This window comes from Pimephales promelas, chromosome 22, assembly GCF_988280905.1.
Source record: "Pimephales promelas chromosome 22, fPimPro1.hap1.1, whole genome shotgun sequence".
Classification (NCBI taxonomy): domain Eukaryota; kingdom Metazoa; phylum Chordata; class Actinopteri; order Cypriniformes; family Leuciscidae; genus Pimephales; species Pimephales promelas.
The window spans coordinates 22536466-22561855 of NC_142790.1; the positions used below are offsets into that span (position 1 = coordinate 22536466).

The window sequence follows — 25390 nt, forward strand, 5'->3', positions numbered from 1 at the left end:
GAAAACCGGACATTTATTAAATAAGGTTTAATTCCTTGTTTTTCCAAATGCTCTATGAGCAAGATGGGAGGACATGTTAGTTCATGTCTCTCACACTCAAGATTTGCAGTGGTGTGCATTTTTGTGTATGCGCACGCACAAGCATGCAATTGTGCTCTCTGCCCTAGTTTTGTGCAGCTGCATCTGGGCGTGAAGTCTGCACAGATGCACATTGCCATGCCTCAAGGAGTGCATCACATATCTTAGTGAATAATACATTCTGAATGCATGCATTCATTTCCTTGGGAAATGAAACCAGTGGTATTGCTGATTTTCAGTGGAATCTGTGAAACAAACAAAAAATTTTTTTTGTAAAATGGTTAAATATCAGTTCTATGAATGAATTGGAAAAAAAAAAAATCATACATTTTATTCAAGATACCAGCATGAAAAAATAATAATTTTAAACCATATAAACCATGTGCTTTGTCCACAAAATTATTGCAGGTTTCACATTCTCAGGCATGGCATACTGTACCTGGGACTTTGTTCGTTGTATCATTCAAAGCTTTTGAGGACAGTACACAAATGAACAGTCTTATAGCTTTTGCATTAGTACTAGATTGAATATTAGAAAAGTAATTTCCTTATTTTTTAGGACTACTGAGAAAAGGGGCTTTTAGTTAGGGAACTTGCACTTATGAATGTGCAATTTGGCTAATACGATTAACAGATTAGTTACAAAAGCCTCCTTGTTCACATTTTTATCATACTTTAAATATACGACCACACTGTAAAAAAATATTGTTGGTTTAACGTAAAAAATGAAGTAACCTGGTTGCCTTAAAACTTTAAGTTCATTGAAATGGAAAAATAAAGTTAAGACAATGAAGGAGATTGATTTAATCATCAGAAACTCAAATGTAATGTTTTTATGAACTACATTAATGATTTAAGTTGATTTGACAAAAGAAAAAATGTTGTGATAACAAATAAAACAAAACTTTTTAACAAAAAATAAAAAGAATTTTTTACAGTGAAAATTCAAATAAAAATGAAAGAGTATCTTTTCCTTATAAACACACCTCATTCCATAACTTTTTCACGTGACTACAATGCCAGAAAATGTGGGGTTCTGTTTCCAAGTGCAAAGAGCAGCTAACATCATAGTCTTTCTTAAACTTACTAAGGAAATGTTTGACAGGGTAGAATTTGTGTATTATCTTGAAAGAAATGTCTTTCAACTTTTGTAACAAAAAAAAAAAAAATGATGAGGTAATAACCAAACACTTTCCCAATCAAGGTCATTCACAAATGTAGTCCAATGATCAGTAGATCAAATTTGGTGACAACCTTCTTTAAAAATAGAGAACAAATAGATTTGCTTTTGGACTGTAAAAAAAAAATTACCACACACTGTACCAGTTGGATTAATTATGGACATATATCAACCGATGACAACACATCTATAAATAAGCAAATTATACTAGAATTGATTGCAGAAAACACAAGAGAAATTCCTTGGGAGTCACAGGAAAATTAAAGTGCAAAAGAAACTCGTCATATGGTTTCATTGAGTGTTAAACAAATGATAAACTAACATAATACACTTCTCAAACTGGAAAATGAAATAATATCTGATATAGTTTTGACAGTTTAATTGTCTAAATGTATAGATGAAGCACCAGGTTAGTCTAGAAATTCCTTCTGCTTTTGCCTGAAGAACTCCACCTTAGGGTCAAGTCCCTTAGCTAGAGGCTGTTTTTAATCTTTTCAAAGGCAGGATTAAAATTCAAAGAAACTCTATCTTGTTCATTTTTCGAGACAACAACTCCTAAATAATGAACAAAAACGCCCGGGTCGGATTTTTTTTTTTTTACCAAAAATCGCACAGACTGATGTCTGACGTATATTCGATGTGACGTCCGTAAGCAACAGGGATTTGAAAATAAAAGTCTGTCTACATGCCGAATCCAGAGAAGAAGAAACAACAATAAAATCATTAACAGAGTAAAATTCAACAAAAATAAAATATTAAAAAAAAAACACTTCAGTGAAAGAAAAACAATAACTTAATTTCGACAAGAGGACTTTTAATCTGAAAATGTTCCTGTGATTTCATAATGTACAGTGTGAAATCAGGTGCCGTGTCATATATGACTGCATGACATTTATGCAGCGGTCATTTTAGTGCTCTTTTAACACAATTAATAATGCGGTCCATTTTGATAGGGACGATTTTACTGTCAATAGCAGCTGCTTATTATATTTATCTGCCTCTGCCCAGCACTATATCAGAGCCATGGAAACTCATGTTTATAGATGCTATGATACGTGGGACGTTCCATTTGGTAAGATTTTGCATTGAAATACAAATTCATATAAATGCTATTGCATTAACACACAAACACATAAAGAGGCCTGGTGAAAAAAAAAAAAAAAAAAAATGTTATTTCTCTCGTAGAGTTTTGTAGCTCATGACCTTGGACTAAGTTCCCCGTTCGGTGTTGTAAAGTACCTTTCGTCTTGGGAGGATGTTAAAAGTAACAAGTCCAGACCGACCGTCCGGATCACAGAGGCTTCCTTTGGAGGAGTGGAAGCGCTAGTATTCGAGTCCACTGCTGAAGGGCAGGAGCAGCGTTTAAAAAGAGGCGTGGTCTATTTCCATGGAGGCGGATGGACACTCTGTAGCACAAGTAGGTGATAGATTGTTAATGTTAAGCTGCATATGATTACATGTAAGTCAAGCATTTTGTTGAATGCATTAGAAGTTGTAGACAGAGGGAGCGAGAAAAAGAGATTTGCTCAGCAGTCTCGAAGCACCCTCATGTGGTAGAAAAAGGAACTTCTCGTTTTTAAGACACCATGAAATCAAGTCATGCTGAGGGGATTTATGAAATCACCATGACAGTTCTTTTTTTAATGGAATATTGCTGTATTTATTATAAATTATCTATCCAAAGTTGGGGTTAGGGGTGAAAAAACAAAACATGTCACTGATAAAATAAGAAAGTGCTTTCTGGTCAGAAAAAAAAATGAATTATGAAAGACACCAGGTTTAGTATTTCTTGGGCGTCCCATTCATTAATTACAATTGCAGCATAACATCTTTAATTGCTCTCCCTGTCTTCAAAGAGATGAAACCATATTACCCTCAGTGCATGGCGATGGCTGAAGAGCTGGATGCAGTCGTAATATCTGTTGAGTAAGCAATGTTGTGCATCTTGTAGATCTTGCATATGGTCTTTGCTTTATTAAAGGCCTTAATTGTATATTTTGTATGTTCAGGTACAGACTGGCTCCAGATGGACGTTTCCCAGATCAGTATAATGATGTTTTTCAGGCCTCAAAACACATCCTGACAGCTGAGGTGTTGGGCCGGTACTCTATAGACTTGAAAAGAGTGGCTGTGTCAGGTGACAGCGCGGGGGGAAACCTTGCCGCTGCTGTGGCGCAACAGGTACGACAAATCCCTGAGAGTATGAGAGTAAAGTGAGGAGACACATCAGAAGCCTTCTCTTCTCATTAATTATTTTGGAAGTGTAAAATAGTGAACGCTTTGGTCCTCTTGTTACCAATTGAGCATTGTTGAAACGCCACAGCCTACCTGAGTATTGTTGTACCATCCTCTGATGGCTACTTCCAGCAGGATAATGCACCATGTCACAAAGCTCAAATCATCTCAATGTGGTTTCTTGAACATGACAATGAATTGACTATACTCAAATGACGTCCACAGTCACCAGATCTCAATCCAGTAGAGCAGCTTTGTGATGTGGTGGAATGGGAGAATCGCATCATGTGCATCCGAAAAAATCTACAGCAAATGCATGATCCTATCATGACATTATGGACCAAAACCTCTGAGGAATGTTTCCAGCACCTTGTTGAATCTATGCCACAAAGTCTCTCTCTCTCTCTGTCTATCTATCTAAACAAAGACTACATATGTTTTGTTTACTAGAGTGCCATAGTGTGTTATTAAAGCTATGCCTCACAAAAGATGGCTAATAATCACATTTATTTATCTCTCTGTTCACAGATGGCTTTGGACTGTAGCGTTCCTATTAAATTTAAAGTTCAGGCCCTTGTCTACCCTGCGCTTCAAGCCCTGGACTTCAACACACCTTCATACCAGCAGAACGCCCACATTCCCATCCTGCACCGTCCCATCATGGTCCGCTTTTGGCTGGAGTATCTAAACGGAGATCAGAAACTTGTTTCTGCTTTGCTGGCAAACAACCACACGGCTCTGGATCAGGGCCAGGAGATGGCAGCGGCCAGAGCCAAGATCAACTGGACCAAGCTTCTTCCAGTGGCCTTTCAAAAGAACTATAAACCCGTGGTTCCCCTTCACGGAGACCCAGAGCTGCTGGAGGAGCTTCCAGGCCTGCTGGATGTGAGAGCCGCACCTTTACTTGCTGAAAATGAAGTGCTGAAGGGCCTGCCGCCCGCCTACATCATGACCTGTGAGCACGACGTGCTGAGAGACGACGGACTCATGTACGCCACACGACTAAAAGAAGCCGGAGTCCGTGTCACCGTTGATCACTATGAAGATGGGTTCCATGGATGCCTTAGTTTCGCGATCGGGCCCTTTCCATTCTCCGTTGGAACACGAAGTCTTAGGAACTACATGCATTGGCTCAAGGAGAACCTTTAAAGAAACTTACCACAGAGAGAACATTTCGGGAAAATTATGTTAAATATATTTTGATTTTAGATTAGATTTTTTTAATTTAGCATGCAGTGCAATATGAAAATGCTACAAAGATTTGAACAGGCACAATTTTTGTATCTGTATTGGTATATGAAAAGTGTTACATACAAATTTACATACAGGGAATTTATAGTAAATTTCAATTTAATGTCCAAATGATTTATGCAACATAAAGTTTGGGTACTTAGACTTGACTTGGACTCGGACTGCAATTAGGAATGAACTCGGACACACTCAGATGGACTTGTACTCAAACTTGACACTGACTTGAACTTTAAGTAACAATATAAAATTAAGATGACAAGACATTATTAAATCGCCCACTTAAACTAGGTTTACTTGTACTTGACTCGTAATCGACAAGGTGGACTCAGACCCAACACTAATGCAATGCTACTAAACGGGTAAAAATCATAAATTGAACACTGAAGCTTATATTATAGTTAATTTGCAAAGATAAATACTTTAAATGTACTATATACAGTATATACCAAATAAATAATATAATTTTGGTTTGAAATTTTGACAATTAACCTTTGGACTGAAACTAGTTTTGCATATACATAAACACTTAAATTAAATGGGATTGTGTATAATAGTATAAGTAAAAAAGTTGTCAAGGGGAAAAGTAGTATTTTCACTTATCAAAAACAAAATAATAATATGTCATAATATGTCATTTTTGTCTTGACAGAGCTTTCAGGGACAGACATAATTTTAGATGTTCATAAAAAAATGTGAATGCCATAAAATCTTTTCTCAAAGCATATCAACATGTTTCATGTATCAACAAATACAACACCACTGGGAACATGTTTCTTACTCTTCCTGGGAATTGCAACTTCTCTGGCAGTTTCTTTGCTGCTGGCAGTCAGCAGTTTTGACAAAAGGGAATTTCCTAAAAACCGGCGGTGTGGTGGTTTAATGAAACACGAGCTGGAAGGGAGTATTTAAGGGAAGATATCCGTCAGTGTTAGCTCATGGGAAACGCCGGGAGGTTCAGATAAGCACGGAGGAATGCGGCTCTCACTGTTTTTCTCACCTGTGAGACCTTTAACTATTATTGCACCTTTGGTTCTTTCCTCTAATTGAGAGTTTGGCGACACTAATCGATTTCTGTTGATGTTTTACAGACACTACCATTATTCTCAGGGCAAAATGCACAAAATAAGGATCTGAAAACTACTTTTTACATGGTTGATCTTTGTTATACACCTAAATTTATCTCCTACATTACTGCCATTGTTGTTTTGTAACCATTCTGCCTGCCAGTTTAGAAACTGATACTACTATCTTCTCTCAAGTATGAGTATGTGAGTCACTGTTGTAATCATGTTTCTTTTGAAGCTGTGTATAAATATTGTTTAGGCTACACATAAACCAATGACGATGACTTGCTTTTTGACTTGTACACAAAAGAGGCCACTATTCTCCAGCACTGGCCGTTGGAAAAAAACAAAACAAATGAAAACACAATCTGTAATAGCAGCAAATTAAATGGAGAACAAATGAAGTGTCTCAAATAAAAGAACTATGCAATTTCACATTTGTCTCCTCTGAGATCTTGGTACAAACAATGCAGATTGTACCAAAAAAAAAAGATTTCAATGAACTAAAATATTCTTTGTGTTATCCACATTTTTTTAAATTAAATTAAATTTTATATAAAGTGCTGTCAAATTGATTAATGTGATCAATCGCATCTAAAAAAAGTTTGGCCTATGTGTTGTGTATTTTTATGTGTGTGTGTGTGCGATATATATATATATATATATATATATATATATATATATATATATATATATATATATATATATCAATTAATCTAACAGAAAAGTTTGCTTATATCTATCTGTGTGTGTGTATATATATATATATATATATACACACACACAGATAGATATAAGCAAACTTTTCTGTAGCTAATATATATATATATATATATATATATATATATATATATATATACACACACAGATAGATATAAGCAAACTTTTCTGTAGCTAATATATATATATATATATATATATATATATATATATATATATTTATAATACACACATACATATTTACAAACTTTTGCAGTTAATCGTATTAATTAACAAAAGCAATACTAAGGTCATGAGAATATATATATATATATATATATATATATATATATATATATATATATACTGTATATACGTATATATTAGGTACATTTTAAAACATACAATATATTTCTCACAAAATTTGTCCACCAGATTATCTGAGCTACACTATTCTATTTTGTTTTTAATTCACATAAAAAATTTACTTGCTTTTTTATATACTTTAATTTTATGTTGTTTTATGTATTATAGATTTAATTATGTTTTATAAAATTAGATATTTTGCTATGGTGGTCGAAAATGTGCAAATTAACGCTCTATGGTAATGAGTTAGATTCCTATACTGAAAAACTGATAATAAAAAAAAATACACCTTGACTGCACTGGAAGTCGTATGAACATCTGGCAAAGGCGTCAATATACTGACATGAAACATAACAGAATATTACTGAGATATGCAAGAGCCACGTCTGAGCAATAAACTTTTCTGGGTGTGCCTGCTGAAATCACCAAAAGAAAAAGTGAAACCAGAAGACATTTTTTGCCCCACTTATATGTTATATGTTTATTAAAGGTTTGAGGCTTTAATAAGTTTGTGCTGTTTTTGCTTCATGAGTGACTGTGACAGAACAGAGTAAATCGTGAACACATCAGGCAGAGTTAGCCTGCAGGCCGAACCGAGACGATCCTGCTGACTGGAATAACCTGTTATCGTTCGTGCTGTGACAGAGAAACTTAAAAAAGCTGAGATGTTTTTATGCGAACCTACTCAAGAGTACGACATGTCATGTCACATGGCCAAACTTGATCTCAAGAAGCTCGATGGCAAAGTGTGAGGCAGTTCCTGTTCTCAGCAGTTATACATAACCCGATACACGTTTTCAAACTTTGCACAAATTGCCTTCAGGAAGAGTTTTTCATGCCAACGTCTCAAATCTCTTCTAGATTACGATGTCACACTGTAATGCGAGTAGCCAATGATTAATCAGGGAAAGCTGCGTGATTATTTCAAAGGAAAACAAAACCCAAGGAGTTTACATACCTAGCGCTTGGATGTTATCTTTCACATTGTTCATTGCTTCCTCAATTTAAGGTAGTTGCTTGCACAAAGCCATGCCTCCCATTTCATTGTAAAGCACTTCAACTAATTTGGCCTTTCGCTTCTACTCCATAATAATAAAATAAGGAAGTTTACAGTTTCACTCCACTGCTTAAAGTGCCCCTTTATTGCATTTTTATATTATCTTTCAGTGTTATGTAAAAGGTCTGCAACGTTTTAAAGAACAAAGTTCACAATAAAAAGCATTAAAGGAATAGTTCATTTTAAAATTAATTTTTGATATGTTTTAGCTTACCTCAAGGGCATCCAAGATGTAGGTATCCTTGTTTCCACAGTATTTTTAATTTTGATATTTTTAGGTCAAACCGTTCTTTTCTGTCAGTCATATAATGTAGGTCTATGGTCACCACCTCAAAGAGCATGCACAGAGAGAAGTCCAAATTAAACATGATTTAATGACTCGTAAATGTAAGTACACATCGATGACCTACGACACGAAACGAGCGGTTTGTGTGAGAAAACGAACAGTATTTATATCGGCATTGTAATCACAGTCACGTCCAAGTGATCTGAAGGCACGGGCGCTTCTGTCTGCGCAAGCGCCGGATGTCAAAGTGTTGTGAAATCAATTAAAATCGAGAAAATCACACACACACACACACACACACACACACACACACACACACACACGCGCGCATATATATACCAAAAGCTGTGCTATTTCATTAAATTAATTGTAGTTTAACTCAAGGACATGAGTGCGTCCAGCATTGGCGCTTACAGTACATCACTGAGTGATCAAGTTTGTATAGGCAAGACATTTTGATGAAAACAGCAACTATTTGAGCCTGTTTCATGTAATTTTCTGATGACATGTCGGATTACGTGTTTGCACGCAGAGTCAGAGTTTAGATCATCTGTCACACCCCACCCAAGAATGACCATTTGGCTTTTAAAACTTCTTAATAGAGAAACACTGCCAAGTCTAAAAGCACAAAACACCCCTCTATGTCTCACATTTTCATCTACATAAATCAGCTGAGAAAATCTTCTCCTCCTTGGCGGTTCATGGCAGAGTTTCTCAGCGATCTCTGACCTGAAGTGCATTTCAATTTGAAAACTTAAATAAAGGCTTTGCACAACACCATTTTCAGCGAAAAACTGAAAACTTTTAATGCTTTTGGTCGTTCGTTTACAGAACAACGTTATGGGGGCCTAAAACGCAAACTTTTGAAAGTGCAACTTTTTGAAAACGATAATGTTATCGTCTCCTTGTAAACTACAAAAACGGGAATATGTGAAAACAGTGACGTCATGTGCATTACGTGTTCAAGTCTATAGGTGCATCTCTTTACAAAGTGATATCGTCAACTACTGGCCTGGCATGAATCGTAATGGGAATCTGTATGCTAAAAATAAAAATGTGAAGTGAAACTTTTCTGTTTTGTCATCCAAGATGTCTTTCTTTCTTCATTCGAAAAGACATTAAGGTTTTTGATGGAAACATTCCAAGATTTTCTCCATATAATGCACTTCAATGGGAACCAAACGGTTCAAGGTCAAACTGAGTTTCAGTGCAGCTTCACAGGGCTTTAAACGACGCCAGACGATGAATAAGGGTCTAATCTAGCGAAACAATCGACCATTTTAAAAAAAATAAAAAAGTTTAAGTTTTATAAGCACAAATGCTCGCCTTGTTCTGTTCTGTGATGAGCGTTCGTGACTCTCCTGTTCATCAAAATGAACAAATCTTTTTTCGAGTCATGACCCTTATTCATCGTCTGGTGTCGTTTAAAGCCTTTTGAAGCGGCACTGAAACTCTCATTTGGACCTTGAACCGTTTGGTTCCCATTGAAGTCCATTATATGGAGAAAATCCTGGAATGTTTTCATCAAAAACCTTCATTTCTTTTCAACTGAAGAAAAAAAGACGTGAACATCTTGGATGACATGGGGGTGAGTAAATTATAAGCAAAAGTCTTTTTAAAAGTCAACTACTCCTATGGATGGAGAGAGGGTTGCCTGTCCAACCCCTCAGGACAATCCTCCCACATGGCAAAGTGGCAATTAACATATAGCATTTTTCACCCCGGAGAGAAAACTGGGAATCTCCCTGTCTCCCTTCCCTCTTACTCAGGAGTGATGTCACAGAGAAGCACAATACGCCCTTGTATCCCGGCCTATAAGTCTCTTGGCACTTTGATTGCATGGCTTAGGCATGTCAGAGCGTAATATTAGCCCCGAATGACGTTATAGCCCCCACAAACTATTTTACTCTTTCAACCCTTCTTCATTTCCTCCTGCTCTGTTTTCCATTTTTGAGCATTTGACACTAACAGAAATTTTTTTTTCAGATGATAAAGTGGGGCCCCCCAAAATTGGGGGCCTTTTCTCTAGCCAAATTCCTGATTCCCCAAGTGCAATGGAGCATTGAATCAAGGCCCCGTAACTCTCCGTGAACCCCCTCCATGTTCTTCGCAACGGATATGATCACACATTCATCAGCGGCCTGTCAAGTCTTTACAGCCCCAGCGGCTTCGTTTTAAAAACCCCTGAGGATGGAAAACCAACCCTAAGGTCCTTTTGTTAGGTCTCACTTTAGCTAGCTATCAGTTTGGAAAAGTACATAGCCACACAATGATATCCCAGTTCAGCTCAATGTAACTGCGATGAACCTTAGGCTGATATGAAACAGTCCTGAGGGTTTTCATGGAGAATTACAGTCAAAAGTTTAAACAGTGATTTCCCATGCAAATTCACTACCACTATGATAGGCTGTTGTGTGAATTGGTTTTTGCTAGACCAACTCTAGTTTGTTGCTTACAAATCCCACCCCAAGTCTTATTAATATTTGCTCCCTAGTCTGGGATTTGTTTCTCCTGATGAAAACTGCAAGTGTGATAGTTTACAGTTAGAGAAAGAGCGTTCCTGTGTGTTCAGGGGTTTCTTTAACATTCAGCTCCAAGAAAAAGGGAGTCAGTGGGGGAGGATTTTCTCTCTGGTGCAGGACATCGGTCAATCATGGCGCCAGACTACAGTCATGTTTCATGGGCAGAAGACTCTCCCTCCACTAACTCCCACACCAACACCACCCACACACACACACTCATAAAAGACATCCTCAGATCATTCTGCTTATGTATAAATGTGGCAGGGTCACCATAAGGGATGAGTTTGTCACTCTTTGGCTGCAGCTTTTCCTGGCGTCAGCTAAAACAAACCCAGCCAAATCTACACTTTGCATTCGCTTCTGCTGGAAAATCCCAAGTTTCCGGCCCGTCCACTGGTCGCCCGCCGCTCTGTTTCTTTTTTCTCCTTTTCTTTGTGTTCCTCCTCCTCCCTTCCACAATGTCTGTGCCAGATATGCTCAGATCCACAGTGCCGCTTGCATTGTTTAGGTTGCCTGCGATTCAGAGCGGGACATGTCAACACCGTGGCCTTCAGAGACCAGTCGAACACAGCTGGCTGACAGAGATAGAGCGAAAGAATCAGCGAACGAGAATGGGTGTGGAAACAAGAAATATTTGAATTAAGAACAAGGTTCATGCCAATTGTTCTACATGGAAGGAGTTGTTATTAAGATGCTTAAAGGAGTAGTTCACTTTTAAAAAAAACTTTTGCTGATAATTTACTCACCCATATGTCATCCAAGATGTCCATGTCTTTCTTTCTTAAGTCAAAAAGAAATTAAGGATTTCAGGATTTTTCTCCATATAATGGACTTCAATGGGAACCAAACGGTTCAAGGTCCAAAAGACAGTTTCAGTGCAAACTGTTCAAAGGGCTTTAAATGATTCCAGACGATGAATAAGGGTCTTATCAAGCGAAACGATCGCTCATTTGAAAAAAAAAAGTTTGAGTTTTATAAGCTCAAATGGTCGCCTTGCTCTGTTCCGTGATGAGCGTATGTGACTCTCCTGTTCATCAAAATGAACAAATCTTTTCCAGAGTCAACTCGTTCATTTTGTCGTTGAATGAACCAAATGACACGAAAAAAGATTCGTTCGTTTTGATACACAAGTTAGAACAGGAGAGTCACGAACGCGCATCACAGAACAGAGCAAGACGACCATTTGAGCTTATAAAACTTAAACTTTTTTATTTGCTAAATGAGTGTTCGTTTCGCTTGATAAGACTGAAATCGTCTGAAATGGTTTAAAGCCCTTTGAACAGTTTGCCGTTTGCACTGAAACTGTCTTTTGGACCTTGGTTCCCATTGAAGTCCATTATATGGAGAAAAATCCTGGAATGTTTTCATCAAAAACCTTAATTTCTTTTCGACTGAAAAAAGAATGACAAGGACATCTTGGATGACATGGGGGTGAGTAAATTATCAGCAAAAGTCTTTTTTAAAAGTGAACGACTCCTTTAATCTCTAGCTTTGACTCTGTCTGGAGCTGAAAAATCCCCACAACAAGTATTGTTTGACTATGTCTTCACAATAAACCTATTAAAGAGCACCATTGATCCTTTGTAAAGAAGCACGCCCTCCATTTTCTGCTGAGCTTTACTTTTTTAGGAGGAGGTTACAGTCATTGTCCCAGACGATCACTGAAGCCTGTTTGGTCACCTCCGTTCATCTGCTGTTGATTATAGAAGCTGATCTAATCTCAGCGTGACACATCTGGCACAAACAAGTCCATGAAAAAAGCAATATTGGGTAACTTTGCTGACGCTCGCGGAGCGGGATGGAGCTTCAAAAGGCTCCTATCCGGCTCTGTTATGAACTCGCATCGGGAGTTGTTTTAAAGGCATCTATAAATGGTAATGTGAGCGAACATGCAAGCACCTCCAGGTTAACAAGTAAATACACTTTCGCTGGAAACAGTAGCACCTTTAAAAAGTGTTACTCGTTATTTATTGTGTCTTTAAACTTAATGATTATACTTGTGGACGGCACAAAAGCAGCACTGTTTTGAGTTTGTTCATGTACTTTGGAAAATTGTTTCGTTGGCTTGGGGACCTGGAATGTCATGAGCAAATATCTTTGTCATGAGAAAACTATATATAAGAGTTAGACATGGTTGGACAACAGGAAGAAAACATCGATTTTACTTTTTGGATGCTGAAGTTTAGAATTGCCTTTGTTTTAAAGGGGCCCACCAAAACCTGTCAACTGAAGCTGAGTAACAGAATAGCTCTTTAAATCAGATGGCAAGAAGTGGCCGGCCTTTGAGAAGCACAATACATGGAATACCCCCTAGACTTTCTAAATAGGACCAGATTGTAACCACATGTTAGAAATCAAATACAGTCAGAATTGGTCATGTTTTCTTGAACAAGAACAGGGCAAAGCTACAATAGAATCATGAACATGAATCTGAACGAAAATAAACATGTTTTTTTAAATGAAAATACATCGGTTTATTAAAACAAAACAACAACTTAATTGAAATCCTGTTGGAAAATCCAGTTTAAACTGGTTTCTGTCTTTTGGAACTTAGCCTGTTTCTAGCTTTTCCAACCTCGTCATTATTAGCCGATGCAAGTTGCACATTAGTTCAAGTTCTAGTTCAAGATGTTCTTCAAATTTAGACGAACTAATAGCCGACTTGGAGCAGCCAGTGATGATCAACTCATGGCTGCCGCAGACTGTGCGATTTCAGCAATATAAGATCCTTACAAATCACACTCGACGACATATACTTGGGTACGACGTGTAGTAGACTGTACGATGACGACACTTATTGAATCGTTGGATACGACACAAGTTAATATAGAAGAATAAAAAGGTCATCGGCATGTGCTAGTGGTCAACGTAGAGCGGGATGAATTGCACTTTGGCAATTGTGGTTTTTATGTGCGCTGAAAAAAAAAGGAGGAAGCTAAAGAGAAGAATATGGATGTGGTCATGCATGGCTAGGGAAAAGAGACCAACTTGGCACGCCAATTTATGTAAATGGAGTTTTAGCGCCATTTCGCATTGATCAATATGCTATTTCGGCGCATGCACGAGAACTGAACAAGAAGTAGTAGAAAAATAGCGTAGTTCTCTTCTCGCGCATGCATCGTGGAAATCTCTTGAACTCTTGTCTAAGGCCCAGAAGGAAGAAAAGGAATAGTCGAATAAAGTCGTTATTTTTGTTGTTGTTTTGTCGCACAAAAAGTATTCTCGTCACTTGAAAAACTTATAGTTGAGCCACTGTAGTCACATGATATATTTAAACATTTTCTTCGATGACTTTCTGGGCCGACAAGTTTCAATCCCTTATATGTGGTAGTGATCCAGCTCTCAAATTTAATAAAAGATATCTTCATTTGTGTTCCGAAGATAAACAAAGGTCTTATGGGGTTGGTATAGCATGGGGGTGAGTAATTAATGACTTAATTTTCATTAAAACTAAGTCTAACCCTTTAAGATCTTCATTTGTGTTTAATGGAAGAAGCCCCTATAGGGTTTGGAAAAACCCGAGGGAGTAAATTTTGACAGAATTTATTTTTTTAGTGCAGTGTTCCTTTAAACTGAATTTTCCAGAAGGGCAATCACGGTTATAGGATCAATTTAGACACATTTTATGCTTGATACGTTTCAGCAGGAATTATATCATAAAGTGATTGCACTGATCGGAAAAGCAAAAACGAAAGAGGTTCTTACATGCATTATCTTTACTGGAAAGTAACTCCTGCACTTCGTTTCCTTGAGTCAAGCGCTGCTCCGCCTCCATGCCTTTTCATATGAAGAGAGAAGGAATTCTGCCTCAGCTTTTGTCTCGAGCTGCAGGAACACACGCAATGGTCAGCATGACAAGCTCACACACCATGCAGTATATCGGACTTCTTCTGCTGGCTGCAATTCTCCTGCAAACAATAGCAGTGGCTGTAACTTTCATATACTTCAGCAACGTCTTATCGACGGTAAGAGCCATGTACCTTCTGCGTTTTCTTGCACGTTAAGTTACCTCAGAACTGTGCAAAGTTTGTCTGGCCGCCTTGTTGTGCACGTTGCGACTTTGAAATGCAGCAAATAGAAGACTTTAGAGAGAACGAATGCTGTTTGCAGCCGTTCTCGGTTCGTTTGCTGAGGTTTCTGCCTGCATTTTGTTTAGTGGACAGCTGCCAACAGGTCGCTCAGTGGAGCCTGAAGTACAAGTTAAGCAACAGCAGACGACACTCAGTGGCGATGTAGACTACAGTTTTTCATTTAAAAGTCTATTTGAGGGGAAAGGTTTGCATTTTATGCTTAAAACATATAACTTTTAATAATTAGTATTGTATAATAAATAAAAATAAGCACAGCTATTCATGGACACTCAAATATTTTCATGATTTAACACAACATTTTTTCTTTTGTCAAATTAACTTAGATAATTCATGTAGTTCAGATTACATAATATTTTGAGTTTCTGTTGATTAAACTGTTGATCTGCTTCATTTTATTAACTCGAGGTTTGCGCTTATTTTTTTAAGTTAAACCAACAATATATGTAGGCTATATGTGCACTAGAAAGTATAATATAATTTCATGAAATTGTTATTTTATAGAATGGAGATTAAATAAATAGTAGAAATGGCTTCATTTAGCGTTTCATGCATGCAAAATATTTTGTCTTTTTTAAATATTAGATCTTATTTTTTATAATTTGTATACAATGATATGATTGAATATATATATATATATATATATATATATATATATATATATTCAATCATATTGCCTATCTAATATTAGTTATTTCTTTGTATGCCGAAAATATTTGCTATTTATGGATGCAAAATTATCAATTTATGTAAATAAAGATAAGCAAATATAATTTGTATAATAAGATCATTAAAATCACATTAAAGTATTAGCTATTTTATAAAATTAGTATTTTGCCTGATTCAAATAAAAACAACTAGGTTGCATATAATATCACATGTTTGCATTTTATTTACGCAAAACAATCTTTCATATTTCATGCACATTCTAAATGTTTAATTGGGATATGAGCAGCTTTTGTAATTGGTCACCACGCTGAATATTTAGCTGTTAAAATCTAAGGTATTAAAACATTTTTTTTTATTCACAGATGAAAGAAACCTTTTCCAAGAGCAGCGTGTCGTGTCTGATGCGCGCCAACCTCAGGACGATAAAGGGTCAGGAACTGACCGCGGCGGAGGGGAAAGACGACCCCTGCTGGCAGGTCACGCAACAGCTACACTTTCTGATTGAAAAGGTATCCGCTTCAGAGGAGGCCTATGCAGTCATAAAGCTGTAGAGTGTAGACAATGAGTCCATTTATGACTCGGATCGTTTTCCCTTTTTTAATTAATAAAGGAATTTCCTTAATTTTTGTAAGATGAAACCCAATTTTCAGAGGTTATGCTGAAGAATTGGTCCATTCACAACTCTCTTTCTGAAACTAGAAATGTAATCTTTGTTTTTCCCAAAGTAATTATTATTTTTCTCTCTTTGTTTTTTTTAACAGTCAATGTCCAGCCGTTATCAGAAAGAAATCTCATCCGCCGTCAAAGGTATTTCAGAGCACACTCAGATTAAGTTTATGTGAAGGCATAAGCTACGAGTGAATTAACCGTTGGGATTTTTTTTACAGATGAGGTCTCGCGTGTACTTCCCTCATTGGTGATCCAAGATCAAGACGATCCTCCTCGGCCTAAGATCGCTGCGCATGTGACTGGAAGTTATACTCCAGAAGTAGATAAAGATGGAGGAGGTATGTCTTGTTCTAGCAAACACTTGATTTAGGTTTGTCTCTTTGCTAAGCAACTCTTTTCAGTTTCTGTACATGTGCTGAATTATTACAACGACTGCAACTGTTTAAAGCATGTTTATCTCTGGGTCATAGTCCACATTCACCTTAAAAGTACATTGAGACTGACTGGATGACATCCAGATCTGATAGAATGCAAACATTTCACGAACAATGTTGCATCCCTGCAAATAAACACTCTTTTCATGATAGCTTCCCAATAAGGAAGCTCATTAAACCTTTAATGTAGGTCAGAGCTCACTTCTTTGTTTCATCATATCTCTGTGGCCATTTGCCTGAAACAAAAAGCTGGTTTATAACTTGAGCCGAGTATTAGAAACAAGCTCCCCGTTCCATTCGCCTGCCAAACGCCGAAACAATGCAGCTTTTCTGTCAAACCCCGACCCATAATCCTTCTCTCTGGCTTGACAATGCAGGTCTACCGAACAGGAAGGTTTACGGCCAGAAGATCCAGTCGTGGGAGTCCGAAAAAGGTCTGGCTTTCCTCCAGAACGTTGAGTTGAGTGACGGAGAATTGGTGGTGCCTCAGGCCGGCCTCTATTACATCTACTCCCAAACGTACTTCAGACACTCGCTCATCGAGGCGGAGCAAAGCGACCGCGAGGAAGAGGACGGCACGTCGGGCGAATCGGTCCGGGGGAAACCGATGTTGCAGTACGTTTATAAAAAAGTCAGCTCGTATCCGGTGCCCATACTGCTGATGAAAAACGCCCGGACGACGTGCTGGTCACGTGACACCGAATACGGCCTGTATTCCATCTACCAAGCGGGGCTTTTTCAGCTCGGAGGAGGAGACAGGGTGTTTGTGACGGTCAGCAACGTGAGCACCATCGACATGGACGAGAAGTCCAGCTTCTTCGGAGCGTTTTTGGTCAGCTAGTGATACACAGCCTGAAAAATTAGTTTTGAACTCCCAGATGAGCGACAGGACTCGGCTTGCTCGGTATTTCTACCTGAGGTTGTTTTGAACGGATGCCAAGTGCCTTCAAGCATTTGGACGCTCTTGCCGAGATGCTCCGTCTCTTGCCAAAACAGTTAACAATGATTGATGAGAGCATGGAAAGGTGCAAATATTTGGCGCTTTTTTAACATTCGGTCAGCGGATCTGATCGTAAATCAGTTCATTGGTGAAATGTGTTGGAGCTCTATCCCAGCACGCCTGCCTGGAGGGGCGACGGAAAGCGTGGGGCTTGCCAGGTCGTTTTGGAAGCGAGTCGTTTGGACGGGCAGGAAAAAAAAGAAGGTGCGACTTTAAGCGTACTTTTTGCGCCTGCGGAGGAGCTGCAGGCTTATACTGTGTGCTTCCGTCCTCCTTGGACATGTGACTGCATTGCCTTTTTCAAATGTTTAAAAGACTAACTGCATATTGGGATGTGGAAATGCGGTCGGAGAGACTTGCACAATCTTTGTGTTTAACAAATCATGCCTTGATTGTATTATTGACATGTTGTGATTGTCAGTTTCAGCACTATTAATGTGTTTGTATGAGTTTGCGAGTGAAGGAGTTGTTTTTATTACATAATTCTTTCCTAAAGCATTAACCTTAGATTTGCTAAATGTGAAAATCACTGTGATGGTAAATTGTCTTGTACATATTGTCTTTTGTATATACATTTACCAGCACTGATCATACACTGTGGAATGTACAGACACCTGAGAAGTCTTTTCACCCTTCTGCATTTTAGCATGTTCTTTTCAGTGTTTCGGATTTACTATTTTTGTAACATTTAATCTGAAACAGACTGTCGGTTAAACAGTAACTATGTACGTTACAGTACACGGTGTTCTCCCCTTTGGGATGTTTTGTCTTATCCAGGCCATAATCTTCATATTAAATATGCACAGTATACATAAAAAAACAATCATTGGATGATTCATTTTATTATATATATATATATATATATATATATATATATATATATTATTAATTTCAAGACCATTCAACTGTATTACTTCAATTTTGTAAGTTTGGGGTGAAATACAAAAATGTATTTTGTGTGTATGTGTGTGTATATATATATATATGTATATATATATACACACACGTTACAAAATATTGGTATAAAACAGTACATATTGTCATTATATAAGGTGATTATTGTTATGTTATATCTCAAATATTTGCCACTTTCCACTGGAGCTATCAAGTTTTCTTCGGCCATTTTTTTCCCTCCAAACACAGTTTGTTATTGCAGAATGAATAAAATGTTTTATAGAAAATGTCATCAGATTTACTACAACCATTTCCCATGAACAAAGAGGTCATGAATAAGCAAATTATTGAGATACACAAGATACATTTGATCACAATAACAAATGTTGTTGTTGTTTTTTTGTATTCCGCCTACTTGTGGTAAAAGTTCGTAATTACAGTTACTGGGCAGAGATCCAGTGCATTACTGCATCCCAGCTTGTTTGATTAGACCATTGAACACTTTCCAGTTACCCATCTAGTGCTCTTTGGAACATGAATGATTAACAGTTATATATTTTAACCTCTAATATTTCAGGTGCAATATAGATTGTTCAAAGGTTCTGTACTCAACCCAGTTGAAAACAAACAATCGCCTATATATGGATTTTACCGTGGCTGAATGAACCTAAGCAATATTTTTCCTGAGCTAGAATATGAATGTCACGCCACATTAAAATTGTATGCTTAGCCCCTGTAAAATGATTTTTGCACTGGTAAAGAAGAAATACTGTGGATCTTCCAACTGCAAGCTAACAAAACAATGCCTTCTCCAAACTATACCCACCTTCATATGACTTCTGGTTGACTTGGTCAGGAAAAACAACATGTACAGTTCATTCATGAATAGCTGTATAAGTTATGTACTTGCATATGGACAACATATGTTTCATTGCAAAGACTTGGGGTTGTAATACAATCTTGTAATTGTTTGCAGCACCCTTTGTTTAACATCACATGTCTGCAGCTGTACTGGGCTTATTCTATTCACATTCATGTTTAGATATATTCACACTAATTAATACATTTATCATTCAAAGCACCTTGTCAAAATGATTTATAAAATCACCTTAAGGGAAAAAAAAAAACAACTATGCAATTACTTTGATAAAGTGATTTTTGAAATGAAAAACACGAGTCGTGTTAGGTTTTTTCTTTTTTGTGGAAATATGTTACATTTATATTACAGGTATTTAAATGCCCCAAGGGAAAAAAATAACAGTTTGAGACGGCAAAAAACTAGCACAATCAGGACAACAACATAATTTAGACAGAAAAACCGTACATACTGCATCTGTGTGACTTGCATCTGTAGAAATGGTATCCAGCTGATGCCCTGGGTGGACCGTAATCTATGTTAAGTGATACCCAATAAATACTGCAAATGTTGTTAATGTAACTTACAAAATATATCATAAAATGTACTTTTTAAATTGTATTCCTTAAGTCTGTGTACAAAAACTGTTTATAAATACAACCAGTCTCTACTGATGCTGTAGGGTACCATTCATTTAACAGGTCTCATCCCCTAACCTACAAACTGAAAATCTTCCACATATGCACATAACGCGACCCACAACAATGAGGTCAGGAATATCTTGCCAAAGATCATGCCTTATAGATCACTTGTACTGAAATGGAAAGAAGAACCTTTACCAAAAGAAACTCTCGACCTCTATTATCCAGTCTGAACGCTCCTCCTCTAAAAGTGTGCAAGAAAATCGAAAAGAATAGTACAAATGATTTAAAGGCACAAGCTTCAGCAATAACTAGTTTAATTGATAAATGTGAACTGGAACAGAATCACAGTAGCTGCCTTATCGCTGACACTACATCAGCCCCTCGGGTACAGTGCCGCCACACTGAAAGCAAGTCGGTTTGGAATACAGGGCGATGTTAAAGGAGAATCATCCGGAACTCAGTCAAACCTCATGTCCAACGGTTCATCGAATCCTTTGTCTTCGTGTGGCCCCGTAGCCAAGAAGGAGGCCACAGGTGAGCCAGCCGCCGTGGAGACGTTAAGCATCCCGCCGGTGCTGCTACCTGTGGCGTTTCGCACTGCAATGCTGGTGACATTGATGCCCAGAGTAAGTCTTGTTTGCTCGAGCGCCTTCTCTGGCACCGCAAAGGCCTCCAGCTTCTTTTCACCATTGGCCATGTAGGAGTTCTGGCAGCCCCTGCATATGCAGTCCAGACAGGCTTTGCGGTTGGAGTAACAGGGGCATCGCTGTCCACGGCATGTAAGAACACTTGGGTTTTGAGTCGCTCTGCCACACTTGCAGCCCTTTTTCTCTTGCGCTTTCTTGTACACCACTTTCGTGGGGCTCCCGGGAATGAGTGCGTTAGTCAGAATCCGTTCTTTCGTCTTCTCTTTCGACTTTGGAGTGCCCTGTTTGGACTTAGTGTACGCCTTTTTGGGTCCATGGTGGTCAAGGGTCTTTTTGACAGTTTTAGCAGGCACCAGTAATGTCTTGCCCACCTTAGAAAGGCCGCCGCCGTTGGGCACCGCCGCCATGTGAGGGATAGTCAGAGCAGGAGATTTAGGTTCGCACTTGACCGGAACAGGGGCGGAAGCGCCCAACGTGGGGCCGCGGATGAAGGTGGAAATGGGTAGGGGTTGAATCTTCTCGCTGTCGCTTTCCGACCGCGAGCGTTTCCGGTTGGACCGGGGCATTCTTGGTGTCATGGCGGAACAAGATATTCCCAAATGTTGCGGATTTGTCTGTTGGGGCAAGAGAACTTCCTGTGGGAGCGAGGAGAGTTGTCGGGCAGGGTCAACCGAGGCAAAAGGTCCATTTAGGTTCCCCGAAGGATCAAGAGCCGACTGCAAGATAGCAGGACACTCATCCTGGGTGACGTGGTCTGGTTCTAGAGTCCTGAGCACTTCCTCTACGCTCAAGAGGAGAGTCCCGCCATCATGCTTAATATCCTCGCCAAAGCCACAAATGTCCATGGTGCTGGTACAAAGCTCCTCGCCAGCAGCTTCCACTGCCTCACACACTGGGAACTCATTTGTGAAACTCTCTTGTTTCACTACGTCACTCCCACTCTCCACCGAGTCTGGAACACTGGCCTCTAGTGAAGGTAAACTGGCGGTCAATTCCTCCACGTTGGTCAAGCCATTGCAGTCCTGGAGACCATTCACCCCTAGAGGACTAAGGCCTTGCTCCTTGATCTCTGTCGAAGGAGACTGGACCTCGTCAGGGAGCATTTCTGAGGTTGAGGGTGTTGGGGACTGGTTCGTGAAGCTCAGGGAGAGTGACTCCTCCTCCTCCTCCTCCTCCTGCCTGTTGTCCAATGAGAGGCCCTCATTCAAAAGAGCCAGGATGTCTGGGGAACCTTCCACGGTACTTGAAATGTGCTGGGCGAGAGGAGAATCTGCGATGTACTCGCAGAGCTTTCTGTAGCAGTCCACCAAGATGCACAGCTGCTTATTCTCTTCAAACTGCTTATAGTCTTTACACCAGCTGCACGACGGTTTCATCATCATCTTTTTGCCTTTACATGATTTACAGACATAGTGCTGGCACGACGAATTGGTAGGAGCAATTGGATTTTGTAGCAAATTGCCTGAATAAAGAAAGAACATATGTTTAGACCATGAAACAACATAACAGGTACTTTGATAACACATCAATACGCTAACTAATTGGACAGTTTAATCTGTAATTAGTTTTGTAGATCATGAGCAACATAATACAAGCATATATTGTATCTCATTAGATATGGTTTTGTAACATTCAAGAGAAGCCCAACATATGTTCTGATGTTAAAGGGTCATGTGATGTTGCATAGTGTGGTTCACATTACATGCTCAGCATATGGTTAACTGGGGTCTCAAAGGCAATTAATACAAATAAAATTATTTTATAAACGCAAGCACATCATGTAAACATGAATTGCTTGAAAAAAGTAATAGATTAATATTTGAAGTAATAATATTAAGGTTTAAATTAGTATTAAATAATAATAATTTAAAACAACAATGAATTGCCAACTCATTCCAAATAAAAAATTACCACAAACAGGGTTTCCCCCACCTTTTGACCAATGAATTGTGGACTACAATCAATTTGTTATTTGCAAATACAAAGTGCATTTGTAGCTCATAAAGTGTAAAAACATATTATATAAATTATAAATAATGATATGCACGCCAGGAAATATCACAAAAATAACACACACACACACACAAATATACATATGAACATTATATTTATAATATTTAAACCTTGTGAAGAAGGAATCTAAAATGTTGGAAAATCGAGCAGACAGTTTTATCTAACTGAGCAGGCAAGGCATTTACTTCCACTATGCATCTATAAACCCACAGCCTGTATGCACTGCTGTGTGTCTAAATGCCCAGGCTCCAGTTGTCATTGTAGGTCAGGAATTTGTGGACTCAGTGGGGGTGTGTCATGGTCGGTGGGGCTTCGAGAGCAGCTATAAAGCATGCAGCGATAAAGCAGAAGTGATCATGCAAGCATGCAGTGATGAAGCAGAATAAACGGGCTCTCACCACACACAAGGCAGGCGAGAGACTGTCTGAAAAAAGGCAAGAGCTTATAGATTTCCGCCAAAGCCTGGGGGTCCCGGGGATCGCACTGCAGCACCGACCGACAAGCTGACACGTAGAGAGTGGTCGCATTCACCGGGTTCATCTCAGCAGTGTCGTGCTAGACAGATCCAGTTCGGGGAGGAAAAAAAAAGAAAAGGAGCGACAGTACAAGGCTTCAGTCCCGCCAGCAGCCCACGTATCATCAATGTCGATGAACCTGCGCGTGCAATTCCGTCGAGTGTGTAATGCAAGGGAGATTTCAGCAGATATGCTTGTCTTTACATCGCATGCATTAAAACCACTCCATCTTAACGTTTGCCCCTCTTCCACGGCACGAAATACGGCCAAATCCTCATCGTCATCGGATAAAAGCACATTCACGTTGATCCGATTGAAAACACATTCAGCGATGCATGTGCACGATTCTTTGCATCTTTCTTTCTTTTTTTTTTTTAATGCAACAACAACAACACACGGGTGGCGCTCTTCACCCCTACCGGGCCTCCAATTACCACCAAATTCAAACAGAGCACAGATTGCTTCCTTGTCTTATCCTGGATGAACGCAGTCCTTGTTCGCGGTGTTATTCCATACGTTTATTTATTATTCTTGACGTGCACATACGTGATTAGCCTCGGATCATAGTGGTAACACACAAGCACCGTCACTCTTGTTATTGTCCGCCGCTCTTCATGGCGCTGCTGCTGCTGCAAAAAAATAAAACAGGCCGCTTTTTTGTGCACCCAGTCTTTCAGCGCGTTAGGGTGCCAGATATTCACCGTGCTTACTTGCGAAGTAATTTCAGGTCTGGTGTAACAAAGCGTCGTGAGTTAAGTGCCCGTTTGATGTCAGTGGGAGCTGCGCCTCAGGAACAAAAACAGGCCGCTTCGCTTCTTTTTAGGATTTATCCTGCCGTTTTCCTTTCGTTTGAGTGCGTCGTAAGTGTTAAGCGTGATAAATACGCAAATGTAATATCCACTCCATATGCACAAATCATTATTTGGAGAAAAACGTATAGATATATATTCAGTAGCGATATTGAAATGTATGTGTATTTGAAAAGGCTTCTCCCCTCCCTTCCTCTCAGCATTAGAACAAGGAGGGGGCGCTGCTGTCCACATCTCGCGAGAACAAATCAAAGAACGGCTATGGGAGAGGGACGCTGCCATGATAATCTCGCGATACTTTTCCCGGCTTGTGAGGCTGTCGCGTTTAACTCGCGAGAAGAGAACTCAAACTAGTGTGGGCGACTGGTTTCCTTGGTTACATAAACGTTATGTGGGGCGTGGCCCCTCAAGAGTAAATCTGTCCAATGGTTAACAGAGACAGAAGAAACAACAATAAATATTACAAATAATCAGTAATCCAGACATTAAAACAGCAGTCAAATTACCTGAAACACACACAAGTCAATTATTTTATCCACTTTCTCTCTGAATTGTAATTACAGTAAAGCTTTAACATAATTAAATATTAAAAGGCACGTCACTGCTTATCTAATCAGGTTCAAAAGATTATTACAAATGTATTACAATGGCATTCGACTATTTTAACTAAACTTTAAAATACATTTATATATAATATTAATTATTAGAAACAACAATAAGAATATATTTTTAATTTCTTTACTTTGTTGTTCTGGTTGAAAACCTTCACACCCTGATAGCAATCAATCATAGAAATTGTCTAAATATATTTGAGTACCTATATCATCTGTGGAAATCTCAGGACTAAAAAATGTTCGTCCAATCATTGCATCTGGTCTGAATACAATAATACGTTATCCTACTTGCCTGTCAATGTATGTATTTCTATTCCTCCGAGCACCCTAGCTGCACAGACATTACACATCATCACAATCATAGAGTGCCGCAAAAGAACAAGAGACACCTTTTAAACTTCCTCCTGAACCAAAACAACAGCTTATACAGCGTTTAACGCCATACCTCATAAACCGTCATTTAGAGACAGTTTTAACCTTGGTCTCCCACAATGTTCAAGCTTATTATGGCTTTGGTGAACACACACACACATGGAAGTACTGAGAATCAAAGGTCTCTAAGGTTAAAATTGAACAATTTATCTTCCGAGCAACATTATTATAATGTTATGTGCATTGAGACAAATTAATTTAACATTGCCAATTATGAAAAGCGACCTGTGCGTTCATGTGTTTTGGAGGAGGCGTGGCTTTGGAGAACACTCTGAAGTGAGGGTGGGATCTTATGCTTTCAAAATTACCTACCCAACCTTTAAAGGTTTAACATTTGGCGCTTTAGTGGTTTAACAAAACTGCATGCG

The 25390-nt window shown here is 38.7% G+C and overlaps 3 protein-coding genes and 1 long non-coding RNA gene across 5 annotated transcripts; 2 read left to right on the forward strand and 2 right to left on the reverse strand.

Annotated features, from left to right (window-relative positions):
* Nucleotides 1–247: 247 nt before the first annotated feature.
* On the reverse strand, nucleotides 248–15376 carry LOC120488412 (uncharacterized). Of its 2 annotated transcripts, XR_016149207.1 has the most exons (5): nucleotides 14748–15376; nucleotides 14444–14646; nucleotides 3132–3452; nucleotides 2498–2664; nucleotides 248–323 (listed from the first exon to the last, which is right to left on the reverse strand). It is a non-coding gene; the product is annotated as an uncharacterized LOC120488412 (long non-coding RNA). The 2 variants fall into 2 exon arrangements; XR_016149206.1 differs by lacking the exon at nucleotides 248–323 and having other exon boundaries at nucleotides 1817–2664.
* On the forward strand, nucleotides 2193–6243 carry LOC120488408 (neutral cholesterol ester hydrolase 1). The gene is made up of 5 exons (XM_039685140.2): nucleotides 2193–2330; nucleotides 2444–2675; nucleotides 3115–3184; nucleotides 3268–3439; nucleotides 4022–6243. The coding sequence occupies exons 1-5, from the start codon at nucleotides 2193–2195 to the stop codon at nucleotides 4640–4642; spliced, it is 1233 nt and encodes a 410-aa protein (XP_039541074.2). The 3' UTR covers nucleotides 4643–6243.
* Nucleotides 14512–21305, forward strand: tnfsf10 (TNF superfamily member 10). Its single transcript, XM_039685142.2, has 5 exons — nucleotides 14512–14703; nucleotides 15858–16004; nucleotides 16257–16302; nucleotides 16383–16502; nucleotides 16976–21305. The coding sequence occupies exons 1-5, from the start codon at nucleotides 14512–14514 to the stop codon at nucleotides 17437–17439; spliced, it is 969 nt and encodes a 322-aa protein (XP_039541076.2). The 3' UTR covers nucleotides 17440–21305.
* On the reverse strand, nucleotides 18465–24200 carry msl2b (MSL complex subunit 2b). Its single transcript, XM_039685139.2, has 2 exons — nucleotides 23051–24200; nucleotides 18465–22101 (listed from the first exon to the last, which is right to left on the reverse strand). The coding sequence occupies exons 1-2, from the start codon at nucleotides 23190–23192 to the stop codon at nucleotides 20450–20452; spliced, it is 1794 nt and encodes a 597-aa protein (XP_039541073.2). The 5' UTR covers nucleotides 23193–24200; the 3' UTR covers nucleotides 18465–20449.
* Between the last annotated feature and the right edge of the window lie 1190 nt (nucleotides 24201–25390).

Excerpts from the sequence above, each read along its gene's own strand:
- msl2b (XM_039685139.2), bottom strand. The coding sequence starts at position 23,192 with ATGAACCCGGTGAATGCGACCACTCTCTACGTGTCAGCTTGTCGGTCG. Across the intron at positions 22,102-23,050 it reads TCTCGCCTGCCTTGTGTGTG|GCAATTTGCTACAAAATCCA; the intron begins GTGAGAGCCCGT and ends TTCTTTATTCAG.
- LOC120488408 (XM_039685140.2), top strand. The coding sequence starts at position 2,193 with ATGCGGTCCATTTTGATAGGGACGATTTTACTGTCAATAGCAGCTGCT. Across the intron at positions 2,676-3,114 it reads ATGGACACTCTGTAGCACAA|AGATGAAACCATATTACCCT; the intron begins GTAGGTGATAGA and ends CTGTCTTCAAAG. Across the intron at positions 3,185-3,267 it reads GCAGTCGTAATATCTGTTGA|GTACAGACTGGCTCCAGATG; the intron begins GTAAGCAATGTT and ends TTGTATGTTCAG.
- tnfsf10 (XM_039685142.2), top strand. The coding sequence starts at position 14,512 with ATGCCTTTTCATATGAAGAGAGAAGGAATTCTGCCTCAGCTTTTGTCT. Across the intron at positions 16,005-16,256 it reads TACACTTTCTGATTGAAAAG|TCAATGTCCAGCCGTTATCA; the intron begins GTATCCGCTTCA and ends TTTTTTTAACAG. Across the intron at positions 16,503-16,975 it reads AGTAGATAAAGATGGAGGAG|GTCTACCGAACAGGAAGGTT; the intron begins GTATGTCTTGTT and ends TTGACAATGCAG.